A 19,064-nucleotide genomic window follows, 5' to 3' on the forward strand; every position below is an offset into this window, starting at 1 on the left:
ATGTTTGTATTCTCCAAGTAACTCCCGCCAGCGCAGAATTATGACTAATGTTAATCTACAGTGACATTAAATCGCATGAATTCCAATGTGACCGTTCAGACTGATGTCACATTGCATAAATAACACCTGTATCTGATTTAGGAGCACATATGAAAGTGCCCCAAATCGAAATTGAATAAAAATGATCATATTCCATGTGATGTGCTGTTCACACTGTTCAAACCTCGGCCACTTTTCTGAAGGTAGCCATATTTAACTCATCTCGACTCTAATACTCTGTTCGTCTTTTTTTCCCAGTGCGGGGATTGGTAGGACAGGGGTTCTGATCACCATGGAGACGGCGTTGTGTCTTATGGAGTGCGGCCAGCCAGTGTATCCTCTCGATATCGTCAGGACCATGAGAGACCAGAGGGCCATGATGATACAAACACCTGTATGTTGACACATCCGTCTGTCTGTCTGTCTGTCTGTCTCGCTGCTCTCAGCCACTTAAAAAACATCCGCTAAAAATCTGTCTCTCTGTCTCTGTCAGAGCCAGTACCGCTTTGTATGTGAGGCCATCCTGAGAGTCTACGAGGAGGGCCTGGTCAAACCATTCAGGACCGTCGTCTACCAGCTGAGAGAAAAGGTGGACGAGGACGGGGAGGAGGAGGAGAGAGGGCAGCAGAAGGCGGGAGAAGGAGCAGAGATGGAAGCAACGGAAGACGGGGAGGCGGCTGCGGTGGAGTTGCTGGAAGGAGGTCTGGATGAAGAGGATGATGACGACGAAGAGGTGGAGGTGCTGGATGTGGGGGAAGTGACAGAAGATGGGGAGGAGGAGTATGACGAGGAGGAAGAAGGGGAGGAACAAAGCGTTGCAAGCGTTGCAAGCGCCGCGAGCGCTGCGAGCGCCGTCAGTGTGACCAGCGAGAACCCTGACCCTGATCCTGCTAACCCCTGACTTTTGACGTTTGGCAGTCATCTGGGGTTACCAGGAGGACGCCAGGTGGCCGGAGGAGAGAACAAAAGCACTGTTGCACTTTATGCTGACACAAATGGAAAAAGACACGCAAACGAACAAACAAACAAACAAACGTGAAAGTCATGGACAAGCTAGAATAAAAAAGAAACCCAGCTGTGTTGAATAGGTACCATTAGGGGATATTGTATGTTCCGGGTAAAGAAAAAAGTCTTCAAAGAACGAAAAGATAAAAGTACGAGAGAATAAAATGTGGATGGGGAATTGCTGTAGTGCCATAAGTACGAAGGGGAAGGGCCGCCCCCCATGGACGGAAAGTTTTTTTTCCGCAAAGGGTTGCCCAGTCCCCTTCTGAGCGAGTCTGCCAGACGGACCTGCCTTTTTTTAGTGTCCTTTTAGCTGATAAAGAGATATACCTTATCTTTTGTTCCTCAGAAAGAGTATTTATTGTGTTTTAGTTTGTGTCGAACCCTGTCCACTGAACAAAAAAAAACGTGTATGTTTGTTTGTATGAATCTAGAGCTTCATGCTTTCCTGATTAAATTTTAGGTAGTAAAGTAGTGCGATTCCTCTTCTTCTAACTACTTCTTTATTTCTTTTGCTTTCCATGGGGGGGGAAAACAAACTGATTTAATTTATTGTACTTGGTTTTTATCTTTCTCAGCTTTCCCCGTCTAAGTTCCTGACAGCACAGACTGACAGATGGACAGCTGAAAGCACTTTGTGTCTCACCTCTTGTTCAATGCTGTGGCAAGTTGTATTCTTGATTCTGCTTTGTGCTGTGTTTTTGAGCTCCACAGACGCACGCGCTCTGAAGCGCTCGTCGTTTGGGGTGGTGAAGAACATAAGTGGTTTACAATCCTCAGGGCCGGTGTTTACTCGGCACCTCTCTTTCACTTTGGTCACTCTACTCTAGACCTCCCACTGAAAGACACAATGACAGAAAATGTAAACTTTCAGAATTGAAAACAAATTCACATCGCATAATGCTCAGCAGCACATTAATAAGGAAGACGAAGACGGTGTTATAAAGAGAGGCCCCGGTAGACACACGGCCTCACTGAGTTACTAAGTTATTTCCCAGCCGTCGTGGCTGATGAAGCTTAAGAAACGAGGCTGAGGTCAGTTCATTTCTCTCTTCAAATTCACATGCAGTCAATTTGATATTTAAATCAAACCCTGGGTCCCTGCTGATGTGTCCTTGAGCCAGACACTGACAACACATCCCCACTGAAGCTCTGTGGCTTCCCTCTCACTGGTTTGTCCAGGTCAATATGTTCAAACCTGAGAAGCGAATAGTGGTCAGAGAACCCCACAACATATCAGACACCAGAATCGTTCATTAGTTCTCAAATGGATGAAAACTGCTAGAATTTTTATGCAATCAGTATTTATTTTAATTTTTAGAATTGCGTGCCGAATTGACCGTGAACTGATCTCAACCTTAGTTTGAATTGTAAAAACATGACTTTAAAGGCTCCCTCCATTGACCTCCCTACATGTGTTATACATACAGAGGGTCAAGACATTTGAATCATTGTTTCTCTCCTTATACATTTGTGAGCTGGCGTATGAACCGGCATTGAACTCAGTAAGTTTGTTTTTCCAAGGAAAATTTCATTTCATTAAATACTTTTTATTTGATTCGAAGTGAGGTTCAGAGGTCACTGGAGCGCAGCTTTAAACCGACCTTTGCTGTCTGTCTGCCAGAGAACAGGTGACAGTTCAAAGTAGCAGCACAAACATTCAACCAATAATCTTCTCTTTTTTTGGTAATCCTTCCCAATGGTACTTCATTTTAAGGCACATGTTGTTTTTAAAGCCAAGATGATGTGTGACAAGAAGTGATGATTTGAATTTTTAATTCACAAAACCCAGCATCAAGTTGCCATTGTACTTTACATAGTGGTATGGAATGAAGTGTAGCCTCTTCATAATTTGAGATATTGTTCTTACTGGCTGCTTCGTTACCTGCTGTCATTGGATTCTGCTGGAAAAACCTACTGCTGTGAGTGTGAGTGCGTGTTCTCAGATTTCTGTCTTTCTATTTCTCTGTACCTCTCCCTCCTCCATTTCTAACATCTAGTTTGTTAGTTGTCTGGTCTAGGCCTGCTTGTCCGTTAACTGGAATGAAGGGTTGTGCCATAAAGCCACAAACCTAATCTAACCCGATCTCAAGTTCTTCTGAAGAAACTCAGATAGAGCTTTCTTGCAGAGTGTTTTATTTTTTTTTAAGTCTGTCATAAAAACAAGGCTGAATCTTTTCCTGTGAAACATTTCAAACCACCCCTTTCAAAACTGCTGAATCATACTTTGCCACACAGAGAGGTGGGATCAAGAAGAGCCTAGCTTTCCTCTTCTCGCTCTATTTTTTATTTTTTTTAATCTCTCCTATATTGCTGTCCTCTCCCAAAATCTGCCTTCTCTCAGGCAACACAGTCATTTGAGCAGAGCCCACGCAACATCCACAGTACATTCTTCTCATTGTTCTTCCCCAGATGCCTCTATTTTGGATCATTATACATGGATCCCACTCTCTGCATAGCCAAAAGGCAAATGACACATCTAAGCAGAATACCATCGGTACAGTAGCTTGTTTTCCAAACTGAGGCAATGACTGACTGATTTAAATGTTTTTATTTCTTATTGGCAGAACCTACATGTATGAGCTTATATTAAAACAACCATTCAGTTACAGAGCCTCGTGATAAAGTGGCATCAATAACAAGTCAAATAAAAAAACCTTGACAATTTCTAAAAGGAAAATAAAACCTGGGCCCCGCAGTGAAAAGTTAATAATTGATAAATCAAGGCTGCCAGAGTTTCCATCTGCACAAAATGTCTGTGTTGAAAGTGTTTTGTTGTTATAACATAATTGGTACTGTCTGTGCGTTTAGGTTACTGATCAGACATCGGGTTAGTTGTATTTTTGTAAAGATGAAAACAGCTCTAGTTGGGTAGGGAAAGGACAGCACTTTGTAGAAAGCTGAGTGGCAGGTAGTGCTACTGGAAAAAAAAAAAATGAAAAAAAAGGTTGGCGACATACAGCATTGTTAAAATCAGTTCTTTTTTATTTTATTTTGTCTTTTTATTTTTATTTTTTAATAAGACCAGTAGGGAACAAGAAAAAAAAGAAAAGAACTTCTAACTACACAGTGCCACTTGTTAATTTGTGTAAATAATACTAGACCGTGTAAATACAATGTTGTATATGAAAAAAAAATCTTTAAAATAAAAGGGAAAATCATTTGTGAGCAGAAAGATTTTGTTTTTATTTGATTTTTTGATTTTTCTTTTTCCCTTTTTGGATAATTCAAATGTGACACAAATGGTGTGTCTTTCAAGACTGCTATTTCAAAAAATTATTGTTTTGTTTTGAGATAATAATCTATAACAGCGAGTGTGTATATATAATGAATCACAAAAGAATGAGAAATGTTTTACCGTATTATACCCTTGGTTAACTCCTACCTGTGTCATAAAAACCTTTGTCCTCAGTTGCTTGTTTCTTTTTGGTATCATGGTTTTTACTGTGCTTTGTCTATAAGCTTGATTATGAACAATTAAAGCTTGTCTGTCAAAGCATGGAGACGTGCCTTCAGATGCCTTTGCTTTTACCACACTGTAAAAGTGAGGTTGGGCAAAGTTATAGAGTGAGCGGCGAGCATATGAAAAAGATGGCACCAGAGCTAAAGACCACGAGCAGAATCAATTATTTTATATTTTTGACAGTTTCAATTTTGTCCGCGAGTGAAGCCATTAGTCACATGAGGTAGCCAAAATGCTAAGTCTCTGTAATGGCAGGCTCCAAAGAAAAAAAAAACTAACTTACTGAAAGAAGTAAGAAAGAAAATAGGTTTCAGTTGTGAGGAAAATACTGTGAAAGTAGGTTGTCTAAGCATACATTCTCACTAAGTGAATAACATATGGTACTTTGGAGCTAACTATCTCCTCGGGCACTATTGCTCACATTAAAGCCCTAAAGCAAAAACAAAAACACCACAGCTGGGTTATATACCAGCATATTACTGTATTAGTAGGAGATTATGAGTGTTGTGCAGCGAATAGGCACAGTTTTGAGGCAGTATACTGTAACTGGACATTTCATTAGATGTTGGCAAAGCTTCAGTTTCAAGTTTTATTTGTCATATGTAAATTAACACAGGGTCAACGGTACAATGAAATATGTCTGAGAGAGACAGCATGTCAGCTCAGCTGTCAAAAATAAAATATATAAAATATTTTGAAGAAAAGTACTATATACAATTTAAGTTAAAACTAATAACAAAAACAATATAGCTTATGTACATGAAAAGAAGGGGGGGTTGTGCAGTACTGTAAATAATAATATTTATTTATATTTATGTAGTGCAGACAGTGAGAGGGTGTGTCTGTGGGTCTGGAGGTTGAGAAGCCTGGCTGCTTGGTGGTAAAAACTGTCCTTGAGTCTGGAGGTGCGTGCAGCCAGGCTCCTTGTCTCGTCTGCCTGATGGTAACAAGGAAGCTTTCAATGTGCACCATTAGGAACAGTGCTGTGCTTCAGAAAAAAATACATTTTTATATTTCATATTTATTGATATTTCATATTGTAAATTAAAAATAATTAATAAGGTGAGAGTCGGGATAAATTTGATAGCAATCCCTGGTCTTGGGAGGGATTGAATGTTGTCAAAAAGACACTTAAAACTTAAAAAATACTTGTCGACAGGGGAAGGAAACTAATTTAAGCACTGCCTTGAGTACACACTATGCTACTCTGCTGTTCTAAATGCTCAATGACCTCTAAACTCTACATGAACCACAGGTCAAACAGGTCTGTTATACAGTCTGGACACGTTTTCAGAACATTATTCCCAAGCTAACCAGAAGGGGGTGCTGCTGTCCACTGGTGACAACCGTCTTCATACACAGTAGCGGTGACAACGCTGTGTGGCGGCTCCATTTAGTGAAGAGGCCAATCTTCTTAATACTGGAAGTTTTAAATGTCATTAAAACTGTTTCATGATGGTATGGATGTATTGTTATTTTTATATTTGATTATATATAACTTTAATGTATTTAAGCAGCCGTGTTTGAGAAATTACACCATAATTGAAAATATTAATATTTTAAATATAAACAGCCAGGGTTACAACAATTAAGTGTGGTGTTTTTTATTAGGTAAGGAAATTATAAAAAAAAAAATATAATTTAACTACACCAGTTCAAACTAAAAGGTGTGTCGCTTTAAAAATGCTAATTACGTTTTTGTTAGGGATTTATTGTGACGTCACATCCTGAGGAAAGCTTTGCCTGCTACTTTTTGTTGGGATCTGGGAGAGAAAATTATCCAGCAGAGGTAACGAGGTGGGAAAAAGTAAGAAAGAGAAACACGTTACACACCATGGAAATATACTATGTTGCTGTTTAGTCGTCTACAATGCAAGCGGACGTGCTTTCACCGTGAATTCATACGAGGAGGTTTTTGTAAGTACGCCTTTTATCTAGACCTACACGGATCCACAAGTGGCCGCGGAGCAAGTGTGTGTGTGTGTGTCGGATGGAGCTTTCTGAGCAAAAGGCGGCGTTTGTTTTGCTGTACGGGACACGCTTGTAAGGTCGGAGTCTTGTGTTTTGCTTGCGTGAGTTCGTTGCTAACGGTTAGCTCATGCTATAAAACAAGCGCACACCTGTTGCTTTTGCTTACATCAGGTACCTCAGGCCCTAAACTGGGTACAATTGTAACGCTAAGGGTAAACATTTTGTATTTGTTTGCCATATTAATATTCTTTCAGCAGAAGTATGTAGAAGTTTTCTCGTCTGTCCTATTAGTTCAGACTTTATAAGGGGTGTTGGCGGCCGGGAAGCCCAGTCCATCTCAGCGGCTTCTGTTTCTGGCTGACGTTATTATCCAACCGTTATTATTGATAACAAACTGAGAATTAGTCTGATAATTAAATTAACGTGAACAGGATATAACGTTACGCTGTCAATTATTCGTTTCCCCAGCTGAATTACGTTATACAAAGTTATATCCGTCAATGCTACTAAGCTTAAGTTATATATCCGATTTTTGACTTGTTAGCCTATTAAAGCTATCTTTGTTAGCCAACATTTAACTTTGCCTTAGGCGCAGCGAGGCAAACTATTTAGTTAATATACCCAGATGTAAAAAATTAACAATAGTAGCTAGTTGACACGTTTGGACCCAGAATATTAGATAATGTTAACTAACTATATAGCCTATATGGTAATGAGAGAAAAGGGCGCACCTGCTAGTTTGTCAGGTAGTCATGGTGACTACCTGCCAGTTGACATAACAGTCTATACAAAAACAATGTAAAACAACTACATCTCATGTTTCTGTGGTCCTAGCATACACCTGTTGAACACCTGACATACATATGTTTCATAGATAGACAATATTTTTAAATATGTAGTTTTGAAGGCCTGTCCAGTTCCCTAATACACAAGCTAACTTCTTTCTACTCTGTTCTCTGACAGGTGTGTTAGTGTAACCCTTCCTCTTCCCCATCATGCTGAGTTTCCTGCGCAGGACGCTGGGGCGACGCTCCATCCGGAAACATGCAGAGAAAAGTCGGTTACGGGAGGCCCAGCGTGCCACGACGCACATCCCTGCTGCTGGAGATGCAACGTCCATAATCACCTGCCGTGTATCCTTACTGGACGGGACGGATGTCAGTGTTGACCTGCCGGTAAGGAGGGTTGTTAAAGGGAAAATCTTCAGGCATTAAAATGACAAGTTCCATTTCTTTATTCTTTTCTTGGTTAGTGTAAGTTTCAATGGCTACCCACTCTGTGTCTGTGTGTGTGTGTGTGTGTGTGTGTGTGTGTGTGTGTGTGTGTGTGTGTGTGTGTGTGTGTGTGTGTGTGTGTGTGTGTGTGTGTGTGTGTGTGTGTGAGTGTGAGTAATGCCATGATCCTTTCTGGACATTTCACATGACAGCATCACATGACATTTAGGGATCATTTTCACCGAGTGGACACAGAGCAGAACTTCACTCTCTCCACCTCTTCCTCGCTTTCCTGTTTTTCTTTCTCATGTTTTGTTAATTGTTTTTCTTAGTGATGCACTGATTGTGAAATTCTGGGCCGATACAGATGTTTAAAATAACATTTGGCCGATTGCAGATACCAATGTTTTTTTGTTGTTATTTATCCCCCTTTCTGTGTCAGGAAAACAAAGACATTTTAATCATAAAAAATGTGATCTTTATTTATTTTTGGCTCACAGGTTTTGCTACTTTGTGTTTCCCTTGGCCTTTCATGTGTCAAATATGCAGCATTCAAGTGAGGCCAGTCTGGTATCTAACTGTCCCGTATGACGCAACCTTATCTTGAAATCTAGCCGCCTGGCATGAATTACAAGGAAGATGTGTTGAAGAGAATATACTTTCTCATTATTACCGTATATGTCTTATTTAACTCCAACACCCTCTACCTCTATTTTTATTAAATAAAAAGATTGTTCTCTACATGTAGATTGTTACTTATGCCTAAGACTAAGCAATGATTAGACGTGGTAAATGAAACCAATCATCCAGCATTCAAGAATTCTTTACCAGCTTACTGAGCAAGAATGTATTTTATTCAGCAAGTCTCACAAGTGATGTCACACATTTTTGAGTCGGTCTACCTGTAAGAGCTGCCAAATCATTAACATGTAATCCTTCCCATCAGCTCAGTATTGTGTGCATAGAGAGGTTGGCCTTATTCAGTCTTTCTTCCAGAGGAATGTTGTCTGCTTCGACTGTTTCTCTGTCTCTTTCTTTTTTAAGCTCTCTTGTTCGTTGACAAAAAGGCTAACTGGAATTTTCACAAGGCTGTTCCACCAGTGTTAGTTGGGATTTGTGTATATCCTATTTTATTGATGGAGTTAATTGACATTGCACCAGCCTAAGTGTGCTTTCATGCCCTAAAAACTCATGGCTCGTTGTATTGCTGTGTGCGCCTGAAGGAAAATCCGATTGGATTTCTGAATGCATTCCAACAGAGCCCTGGCCTTGTGTTAGGTTTCAAAAGTAGCTTCTTTTTTTTGCCTCCCATCCCCCAGATATAGGTAGCCTCTGCAAACCCTTATGCCTTATCATCCATCTATGTCTAAGTGATGAGACATTAAGAAAAACACAGTTAAGCGCATTTCTCGGTTTGGTTTTTACATATCTGTTGCACTGTATCACCGACTGCATTTTAACACAACCTGGGGAAGAACTGTTGAAGGAAAGACACCACAAACGTATAACTTTTTTTAACAAAACAAAATGTCATGCAACATTCCTCATTCAGTTCAGTTATTATGGTGGAGTCTCTATTTCCCTATCAACTTAAAAGTAGATACTCCTGCTTGTCTGGTTGAATTTAGTTTATGCCTCCAAAGTTAATCCTATATAATCAACCGTTTCTACCGAGTGACTTGTGAAACTGGAGGCACCACTTTGTTAAGGCAGGACATTTTCATCACCATTGAAACATTGTAATGCTCAGTGTTTTGGTTGGTCACAGGTTGTAGGGGTCTGTCTGCAATAGCTGCTGAAAGAAGTACAGGAAATAAATATGAAAGACGCATGTGCTCAAAATGTGGGAATAAGTTTTTGTCATCTATAGGGCTTCCCCATCTTAGTCTATTGGAGGACTAATGAATCGTTTTGGTCTTTGATGTAAGATTCAAGAACTTATTTATTTGTCTGTGTATGTAACGTGGAGTTACTAATTCAGAAGTTTTAGTTTTGGCTCTAATTTAGAAGATCCAGATGAAAATGCATATTCCTTCTTGCAGCAGAACCCAAGTTGTCAGCTAGACCAATGGCATTGTGTCTAATTAGTTAAGAGAACTGATTCAAGATAACTTGTGTATGTCCACCGTTGGGGGGGGGGGGGGGGGGGGGTCTTGATCATTTTGAGTGGCTGTTTTTTGTTGTATTGGTTCTATTTTGTCTGAACTGTTCCTTATTGCTCTGGGTAACGTGGAGAACTACACTTTTATTGGAGAAATAGTGTGAACACAGTCAAATCCTCTTGCAGTAGAGGGGGAAGCTGAGCAGGTTTGCAGGGAAACATTGCAGCTTTCCACTATCTATGTTTCAGCCACGCTTATCATTTAGTTAACCAGACTCTGAGAAAAAGTTAAACTTAGCACATCACAGCCTTTTGCTTGAATTCTTTCTTTGCTTGCAGTATAGCATATGGTGTATAAGGCGCAGTGGTATCTATAAAACACAGTTTGGTTGTCAATTAAAAAGACTATAGCTTCCCCTGTTGTAGTTTAGTTTCCTGTATTGGTCTGCAAAATGCATAACATTTTCCTCAATGTTATTGTTTGTTTTTGCGTTAACAAGACTTGCGTTACACAGTTTGGCTCCATCGAAGCGCTTGCAGACTGCCAGTTTACAGCTAAATTGTCAATTCAACTCAAGCTAGCATACATTTGCGGGATCCCATGCTAAATGGTGCAGTTTTTGATCAGGTGGTTGTAAATAGACGGTCACAACCTAAAACTGAATAGAGCTCCTTCACATGCTTTCTTGGCTTTCCAGTTTTGTGTTTGTGTGTCACTAGTATGTAAGGCAACCCCAAGCTGACTCCTAGGGATACCTTTGTTTGGCCGCAACCATGTCCAAACAAAATTCCACACCGCCTTATAATTCACATTCCTCCCGTTACGTTTATTTACATCCTTGTCTTTTCTTTTTATCAGCCACCCACACTGTCACCTCCTCCAGCCACCTTTTCTCTCATTGTAGATTTGTAGCCAAGAGAAAATGTTAAGCAAATGCAAGCTTTATTTGTTTCTTGCATAAAATAGGCTAAGTACAGTACTAACATCAACAGAAAGCTGTTGATGTTAGTACTGTACAGCTCATCAGTGGAAAGTTGAAAACGATATGCAATAAAATAATAGTCTGAACGGCACAGCAGTTAAGTGAACTGATTGTTTTTATTGTAATCATCCCTAACTAAAAAACATTTGAGTATACTATAGTATTTAGATTTTTTGTATTCTTACATTATCAAAATATCTAAAAATCTACCAAAACTGGGTTTGAGCGTGTGTGGCTTTTTGAAGGTTAGGGTACTATAGATTGAAAATATACCCAAAATGTATAAGTCTTTGTACTGGTTGCAGCTGTGATGGCGTGAGGACTCAATGAAGAATACACAAGAAACAAACATTTAGAACTTGTGGCCAGTTTGCAATAATTCAAAGCAAGCTATGGAGCCGATGAAAAGAGACGTCTGGTCACCTTTTGTCTTGTGCTTGTGAGTGGTATATCACACACAATGTGACTTTATTATTTTAAAGGGGCATGCAAATTGATACATCGCTAAGGGCAGACAGAAGCTTTTATAACATATCTCTTGCTGTGCAATGCGTGAACATTGCCCAAAAATTATAGGTCAAGGAGCATTATTTCCATTATGGACAGCAATAAGGACAGTCAAGTGCGTGATTTTCACACTTCTTAATTTCCTTCTTAAAATCCCCTGGTCTTAAACCTATCCTAGACCGTATGTTTTTTCATTTAAAATGGATGCATTACTACGCTGGTTGGTTTCAATAGACTTGTAAATTGCCGTAGATGAGAACATCAGCTAAATACCTCAATTGTAACTTCAAATGCTGTCAGTGTCTGAGAGACGGAGCTGTATGTGCACAGGCAGGCAGGAAGACTGCAAACAGCCGAACAATACTGCAGGCATTATAACAAGGCCTTGAGTGAAACACACACACACACACACACACACAATGAGTCCTTTGTACTCTCTCTCCCTGGGTACTGTAGGGGTGCAGTATGCCTTGTCAACTATGCCAGCTAGCATGGGGCCAGCCCCCCTGAGCTGCCCAGGAGCACTCTTGGGGTGTGTGTGAGAGAGCGAGAGAGCGAGAGAGCGAGAGAGACAGCGCGAGAGACAGAGCGCGAGAGACAGAGCGCGAGAGACAGAGCGCGAGAGACAGCGCGAGACAGAGCGAGACAGAGCGCGAGAGACAGAGCACGAGAGACAGAGCGAGAGAGTTTTCTATCCAATGTGATTTGTTCCTTTTTCTGTAGGTAAAGTTTGCACACAGATGGTGGAACTAGTGCTGCAAGTAGAAAATAAACGCTAAAGTTCTAAGTGTGTCAAGTGGGGGAAAAACCTCCTTACACCCCAGTGACTTACTGAAGGAATACCTTTCGGACTCGACTACTAAGAGTCAGTCACATGAATGCCATGACTAGTTACTCTGCATCCTGTGTGGGGACTTAATGTTGATGTTCACATGAGGGATCAAAGAGGCAATAAATGGATGTTCTAGTGGCTCTAACATGCTTTCGAGAGTAATGAAAATGTAATGTTTTTGTGAATCTACAAAACACTAGTTGGTGTGAGGAAAAAAGATGGGAAAGAGTAAAAAAGTACTCTTGGTTAAAATTCCTATTATTTCAGTGTGAAAACAAACGGTGAAGAAATTATTGATTTTAAAGTAAAAATCCAGATGGGGGGGGGGGAAAGGAGCAAAACACTGCTTCTGCTGCCTGATCTTAGATGGCGTATTTTCCTAACGTAGTGAAGGGCCCACAGAGCCAGATGATCACATGATTTGTCCAGCCACCCCACTTCCCTCAGTGCCTCCTGCGTCTGGCGCACTTCAGCCCCCGTAACCAGGGCAACCCTGTCACTGTGCCTCACGCTGGGGTTTGGAAGTTGTGTGTGAGAGTGAGAGTGCACATGTGAGGCAGAAATCTCCCAGTCCCAGGCAGTAACTGGTACGGCCTTGTCAGAAAGAGCCACACCTATATCAAACTTGTAGTACTTCATATTACGGTAATATGTTTTCATGTCTCTCAAATCCATGAAACACAAATCAGAGCATGTCCACTTAAGCCATAAATTATATTTTGTCGAGGTGCAAAAAAAGAGGCTCAATGTGAACCATTTTTTAGATCAGATGGGAAAATGATCTTTAGGTCTTTTTAATTTCTTCAGACAAATCAGATGTATACTTAAAAAGTGTTTCCATTCATGTCTCTCAAAACCCTTGACTTCAGAGTTGCAATGAATAGTTGATTAATCAATTAGTCAATCGGTAGAAAATTAAACAGCAACTATTTGATAATCAAATAAATTTGATTTTATGATCAAAAAATGATTTATGGTCAAAAATGCCTTTATCAGAAAGCCTCATTTATGATGGGAGACCCCTCGGCACATTAAACTTCATAATTGTCAACATGAGAACATTAAAGGTTCCTGCGTTGTAATGTCCTGAGACGTGCCATTGCTTCTTTACCTAGTATTTGTGTTGTGCTGATAGTGCATGACAATATCAATATTATTAGTATCAATATTCACACTGTAAATGTATCTTTGATATCACTAGTTTCCAACTTGTCGCGGCCATTTCTCTCTCAGATATGCCTTAAGTCCTCTGTTTGTTTGTGTGTTCCCCTGATCAGAAAAAAGCCAAAGGGGAGGAGCTGTTTGACCAGATCATGTACCATCTGGACATCGTAGAGAAAGACTACTTTGGACTGCGCTTCATGGACTCGGCACAAGTGGCGGTAAGAATGGAGATGCACTTAATACACACAATAATCCCATATATATACTTTTCAACTATTTGCTCAAAAGAAAGTGCGATGTTTTGTTTCATTGCCATACACGTTGCCTAATGTGTTGGGTTTGTTTTGCATAATCATGTTTCATGATTTTTTTGATTCTACAATTAATAAACAAATAATCGTATCAACAATGTTAAACCGTTTTGACATATTATCAAAAATGGAAAAAAAGTAATATTGTTTTTTGCAATTGTTGATATCAGTAACTGTAATTAATCACATCTATTCTACTGAACTCATCAGAATTGTATCCCCTAGTTCAGTACTAGTACAGTACTAATGTAGTTTCACCATCTTCTCAGCTGCTGCTCACAGCCAGACTTTACATTTCAGTCCAAATCACTATTCACCCATTTGAAGGACCGCTTTAGGCAGGGACTTTCCCTGGGCTAAAGGGATTGGTTATGGCACTCTTGTCAGCTCTGGGAGTCGGGCTGTGCTCTGAGACAAACCGTTTTAAGTCATTGGTCTGCCACTGACCCTGTTCCCTCAGCCTGATACTCTGTGAAGGCCATGGAAGGAAGGAAAGCTGGTGGGAGGGACACCGAGGAGAAGGCTGGAGGTAGAGAGTCAAAAGGGTGGGGGAGAGGAGGGGGGGGGGCTGTGGTAAGGAATGTGGGGGAGAGGAGACTAGTGCTGCAAGTTCCTCTGTTATCTCTCTAACTTACATATGCACACACCAACACCAACACTACCGCCTCTCCTTGACATTTTTCATGCCTCATAGAGCCGAAACTTCCAAGAAGAATTACAGCACTGGACAGAACACTAACTTTAGTGTGAGTGTGTTTGTAGGTGGACCTCCCGCAACTCTTCATTTACATAACTGTCCACTTAGTTTGTGTTCATTCAGTTGCACATATAAATATAAAATGTTTGTAAATTGAATAAAGACTGGTACAATAGTTGTGGAGGAAAAGACTATACTTGGAAGATGAAATTGATATTGGTAATGATTTTTTAAAAACCAAACTTAACCTCATCTCTACATTGTTGAAGTGTTTTTTAAAATTGTTATCCCCTTTCTGTTTCAGCACTGGCTTGATGTTACCAAAAGTATCAAAAAGCAAGTGAAAAGTAGGTATACAGGGGCCCTTTCTTCTCCCCTCCCCAAACATGCATGATGACTTGCTATATCAAAACATTCTTTGAATACTAAATACTGTTTCTGTATTATTAGGCAGAAGTGTAAGTCATGTTTTGTAAATAACAAAACGCAGATCATTTTGTTATTACATAATATATCATTGTTTAGCTTGATTGATCTTATTCAGCTGTCATTTTGATCTGTCTTTTAGTTGGACCACCGTACTGCCTTCACCTGAGAGTTAAGTTTTACTCCTCAGAACCGAACAACCTTCATGAGGAGCTCACCAGGTGAGTTAAGCCACAGGTATTTGAACTTTTGGGCTTGCTTTTTCATGAACTCACAATTTAAAAGCCCAGTGAAATGGGTCTTTTGAGGTTGTTTGTTTTGTAAATCTGTTAATCTTATATATCTGAAAGAAAGTCAGTGTTACGTAGGGTTCATGGAGGGTTACTTTATTGCCCGCAGATAAAATCAGCCTCTACCTACAGCGCTGTTCAAAGTACTTTTTGGGATTATTATACTGTACATTGATTCAAACACAACATGTCATTTGCTTTGGTGTTCCATGCTGCCACTTTGAAATAGATGATTGGATATCATATTCCATAAAACTGCTGAATTTCACCATATCACCGTGTTCACCTCTTTGCGTTTTGTTTCCTTCTCAGATACCTATTTGTTTTACAGTTAAAGCAAGACGTCCTCAGTGGCAAGTAAGTCATTTCCTGCATTTTGACTTTAAACTGCCATCCACCTTTTATGAAGTGCTATGCACATGATATATTTATTAAATGTTGATTGAGAAAGCCAGACAGACGGAGAGATTGGTTAACTTGCCGTAACATTGAACAGACCTGGCATGTCAGTTGCATATTTTGGCGGTTAATATTTTAGTTGCTGCCAGTACATAATTAAAGAAGCCTTTTCAAAACAAACACACTTGATCTCACTGCCATAGAGAAAAATGGTTTCTTTATGATAAAACATAAGGAACACTTATCCACCGACTGAAACAACCTAACAACCATGAATGTGTGACTCTGCAGTTGAGTGTACCTGTTTCCATGTTTGTTCAACACATTCGGAGTGGTTATCCAGTCTCATTGTTAAGAGCTTATCACAGGGTTAAGTAGCCCAGCTGTTCTGTCATTGAACCTGTTATTTCACACTACTAACTGTTTTGATCACTTGACCAAGACAATATACTGTATGCCTTTCTTCATCAGTAATCAGCCCTCCTAAACATGAGTTGTACGGCCATAAGAGGCTTACAGGATTACATGTTGGGGAACAGAATAGAATTATAAACAATAGTCAGTAAGTGAACTGTAAGTAAGTACGTATTTAATGGAAAATATTTTGCATTGTTTGGCTGAATAATGATTGAAAGAGGTAGAGACCAGTAGGCCTCAGTGAAGATCATAGGGCAGTGTTTGAGCTTCATTGATGTTGCCGTGGCTGACTCTCACCATGTCTGTGTTTTCAGGCTAGAATGTCCGTTTGACACAGCGGTGGAGTTGGCTGCCTTCTCGATACAGGGTAAGCACAGCAGGGTTCTCTCCAACTCTGTGTTTGGTAATTGGGATCACCTGTTGCCATTATTTTGTGTGCTGCGGTGCACACTCCTTTGCAGAGTTGAGATATGTACTGTTGTTACTGCACAGAGCCCCAAAAGGCCTGTGTAGCAAAACATATAGCATCTGCTTATACCAGAAAGTGTGCTGTGAGTCAGACAAGCGTGTGTCAGCCTGGTGATTTTCAATCTGCAGTGACTACAGATACAGATTTGGTCACAGTTAATTTGTTGGTGAATCTCCCCATCTATTTTACTAATAAGTGCTACTTATTAGTACCTACTTCTATAACTCTCACTTCTATAAATTCAGTAGTAGTGTCAGTCAAATAGTGTCTGTAACAGCAGGAATATTAGCTCTGGTTTCCTGGCATTATTTGCTTATCAAACTTTCTGTTTAGAGTAGGACAGCCTGCTGTCCATTTCAGAGAAATGTATATACATTTACAAATACAGAATAGATACGTTTACTGTTTCTAATAGTTAGAAATTGAGCTTTTAATTGCAAAAGCAATACAGAGTGCTGCTTCAGAGGAACAAAGTTTGAATCATTAGAGATGTTTCATGGAATGAGATTGCGTATACACACACACACACACACACACACACACACACACACACACACACACACTGGAGTAAATGCCAGCTCATTAGTGCTCCATCCTCTTTGGAGGCCCCCTAATCCAGCACCCTTTCTGTCGTCTGTCTTTCCTTCGGTTGAGCTTCCTCCCTTCATTTTCCTTTTATTCAGAATTATGTTTTGGTCCACTGACAATTGCTGGGACAGGATAGGATAAAATAATCTTTTCTCTTCTCTACATCCTGCTCACAGCTGGACTAGCTAAACAGTGAGGTCCTAATTTCTCTTATCTACCCAGGCATTACAAAATGTAATCAGAACCAAGGCTTTTCAGTCTCTGTCCTATTTCTCTACACCACATACCAGAGATACGATTATTTTCCTTTTCAACACACTATTCTCATTCTCATCTAGTGGAGATTTATGTTTCTTTCTGCTTCAACCTTTTTTGTCTCCTTTTGTCACCTGATAAAATATATGGACTGTTGTCCAGAGAGAGAGCTCAGATACCCATCTGTACCTGTCTTGATGCTCCACAACATTGTGTTTTATACTTCCACAGTATGAGGCACTCTTCCTGTGGTCATTACAGGGTTGGGATGAAGGTCAGGGACTTAGTGAACACAAAAGCAATTTTCTTAGGGATGTTGTTAGTATTTAGTTGAATTGTACACTGAATTACCACTTCGTATAAGATACACCTGTACAGTCCACAACTGCAGCCCCTCAACAAATATATCTTTCTAATCTACCTATGTTGCTCAGACTGAACTGATAAATGTGCATGTCTGTGTGTTTTCAGCTGAGCTCGGTGATTGTGACCCATTAGAACATAATCTGGACCTGGTGTCAGAATTTCGCTTTATCCCCAACCAGACCGAGGATGTGGAGCTAGCGATATACAACGCATGGAAGGAGTGCAGGTACGCATTTCACTATAACTAAACTACTGCAAATATGGCCTGTCAACACTGCATAACTACTTCTTATTTGTTATCCTTCTGATCATGCTAACACTTATTTTCCTTTTGTTTCTCCTCCTCCCTTCTTTACCTCCTTTCCTTCAGAGGTCAGATGCCAGCCCAAGCTGAAATTAACTACTTGAATAAAGCCAAGTGGCTAGAAATGTATGGGGTTGACATGCATATGGTCAAGGTAACCAACAAACTCCTTCTCACTAGCACATACCCTGAATCATGAAAGAGGGGAAGTGGAAGGAATGTACATAGACAACATTATGACCATTTCACATATTTATGTTCTGTGTGTCTCTTCTGTTCTTTTCACATCTGCACGGCAGGCAAGAGATGGTAATGAGTACAGTCTGGGTTTGACACCCACTGGAGTCTTGGTGTTTGAAGGAGAAACTAAGATCGGGCTCTTCTTCTGGTATGTTTGCTTGTATCCTAATTAACTGAAATATTTACTTCAATGCTTTATAGAAACACCTTTTGAGTTCTCATTATTCCTTCGTGTGTGTGTGTGTGGTTGTGGGTGTGGTTGTGGTTGCGGATGTGTGCATGTGAAACAAACTTTTGTAGGCCAAAGATCACTTGTCTGGATTTCAAGAAAAGCAAACTGACGCTTGTGGTAGTGGAGGATGATGACCAGGTGAACCTGAGCGCACGCACACACACACACACACACACACACACACACACACACACACACACACACACACTCTCAAATACTAGCCAAACAGTGGAATGTTAAAAATGCAGAACATGCATTCAGTCTCCCGTAGTAATCCCTCTTGATAACATCAATGACCCAATCCCAATGCTCCCTACATACGGTACCTAATGATTGTAATGAATGTACTGTACTTGCCACACTTTGGTCCTGTTGCAGGTGTTTTACCAAATATTTGCAGTTAAATATGGATGTATCCTAAGCCCTTTATGCAGGTGTGAGTGACTGAAAGAGCACCTAACTGTCTTGTGTGGGTAGGGAACACTGACCAGGCTCTACTTAGTTTGTAGTTTTGCAGATGTTGGCATGTGCAGTTAGTCAACAATAGATTCCAGTAGTGACACAGTTTCATGGCACAAAAAGTATTAAAATGTGCATGGAAACTTCTTAAATCACTCCTACTGTATTGTCACCTTCTCTGGTGTCCAACTATATGCTTCGTATGTTCCAATTACGCTGACCTTTTTGTAAAATAAATATGATAAATTATGTGAAACTATTAGGACTGCCCCTCTTGGTCGACTAATTAGTTGTTTTTGTCGTAGTTGACTAAGATTTATTTGGTTGATTAG

At 40.2% G+C, this 19,064-nt stretch overlaps 2 protein-coding genes across 8 annotated transcripts in view; both read left to right on the plus strand.

Annotated features, from left to right (window-relative positions):
• Positions 1 to 4,455, plus strand: part of ptpn4a (protein tyrosine phosphatase non-receptor type 4a) — a 73,243-nt gene extending 68,788 nt beyond the window's left edge. For both annotated transcript variants that reach the window (XM_029458589.1, XM_029458590.1), the window contains exons 26-27: positions 298 to 433; positions 533 to 4,455. In XM_029458589.1, coding sequence (XP_029314449.1) covers positions 298 to 433; positions 533 to 940 — 544 coding nt within the window. In that variant the 3' untranslated portion in view covers positions 941 to 4,455. The remainder of the gene's footprint in view (positions 1 to 297; positions 434 to 532) is intronic.
• Positions 4,456 to 6,225: 1,770 nt separating this feature from the next.
• epb41l5 (erythrocyte membrane protein band 4.1 like 5) overlaps positions 6,226 to 19,064 on the plus strand; it is a 33,930-nt gene continuing 21,091 nt past the window's right edge. For 4 of the 6 annotated variants that reach the window (XR_003834272.1, XR_003834271.1, XR_003834275.1 and 1 more), the window contains exons 1-11: positions 6,233 to 6,424; positions 7,442 to 7,653; positions 13,393 to 13,497; positions 14,592 to 14,634; positions 14,856 to 14,934; positions 15,316 to 15,360; positions 16,134 to 16,186; positions 17,603 to 17,723; positions 17,868 to 17,955; positions 18,101 to 18,189; positions 18,342 to 18,411. Coding sequence is in view for 1 of the 6 variants with exons in the window: in XM_029458846.1 (XP_029314706.1) it covers positions 7,474 to 7,653; positions 13,393 to 13,497; positions 14,592 to 14,634; positions 14,856 to 14,934; positions 15,316 to 15,360; positions 16,134 to 16,186; positions 17,603 to 17,723; positions 17,868 to 17,955; positions 18,101 to 18,189; positions 18,342 to 18,411 (873 nt within the window). In the remaining 5 variants the exon portion in view is untranslated. Of the gene's footprint in view, positions 6,425 to 7,441; positions 7,654 to 13,392; positions 13,498 to 14,591; positions 14,635 to 14,855; positions 14,935 to 15,315; positions 15,361 to 16,133; positions 16,187 to 17,602; positions 17,724 to 17,867; positions 17,956 to 18,100; positions 18,190 to 18,341; positions 18,412 to 19,064 lie in introns of all 6 variants that reach the window. The other 2 variants (XR_003834273.1, XR_003834274.1) reach the window with 2 other exon arrangements.

This window comes from Cottoperca gobio, chromosome 21, assembly GCF_900634415.1.
Source record: "Cottoperca gobio chromosome 21, fCotGob3.1, whole genome shotgun sequence".
Lineage (NCBI taxonomy): Eukaryota > Metazoa > Chordata > Actinopteri > Perciformes > Bovichtidae > Cottoperca > Cottoperca gobio.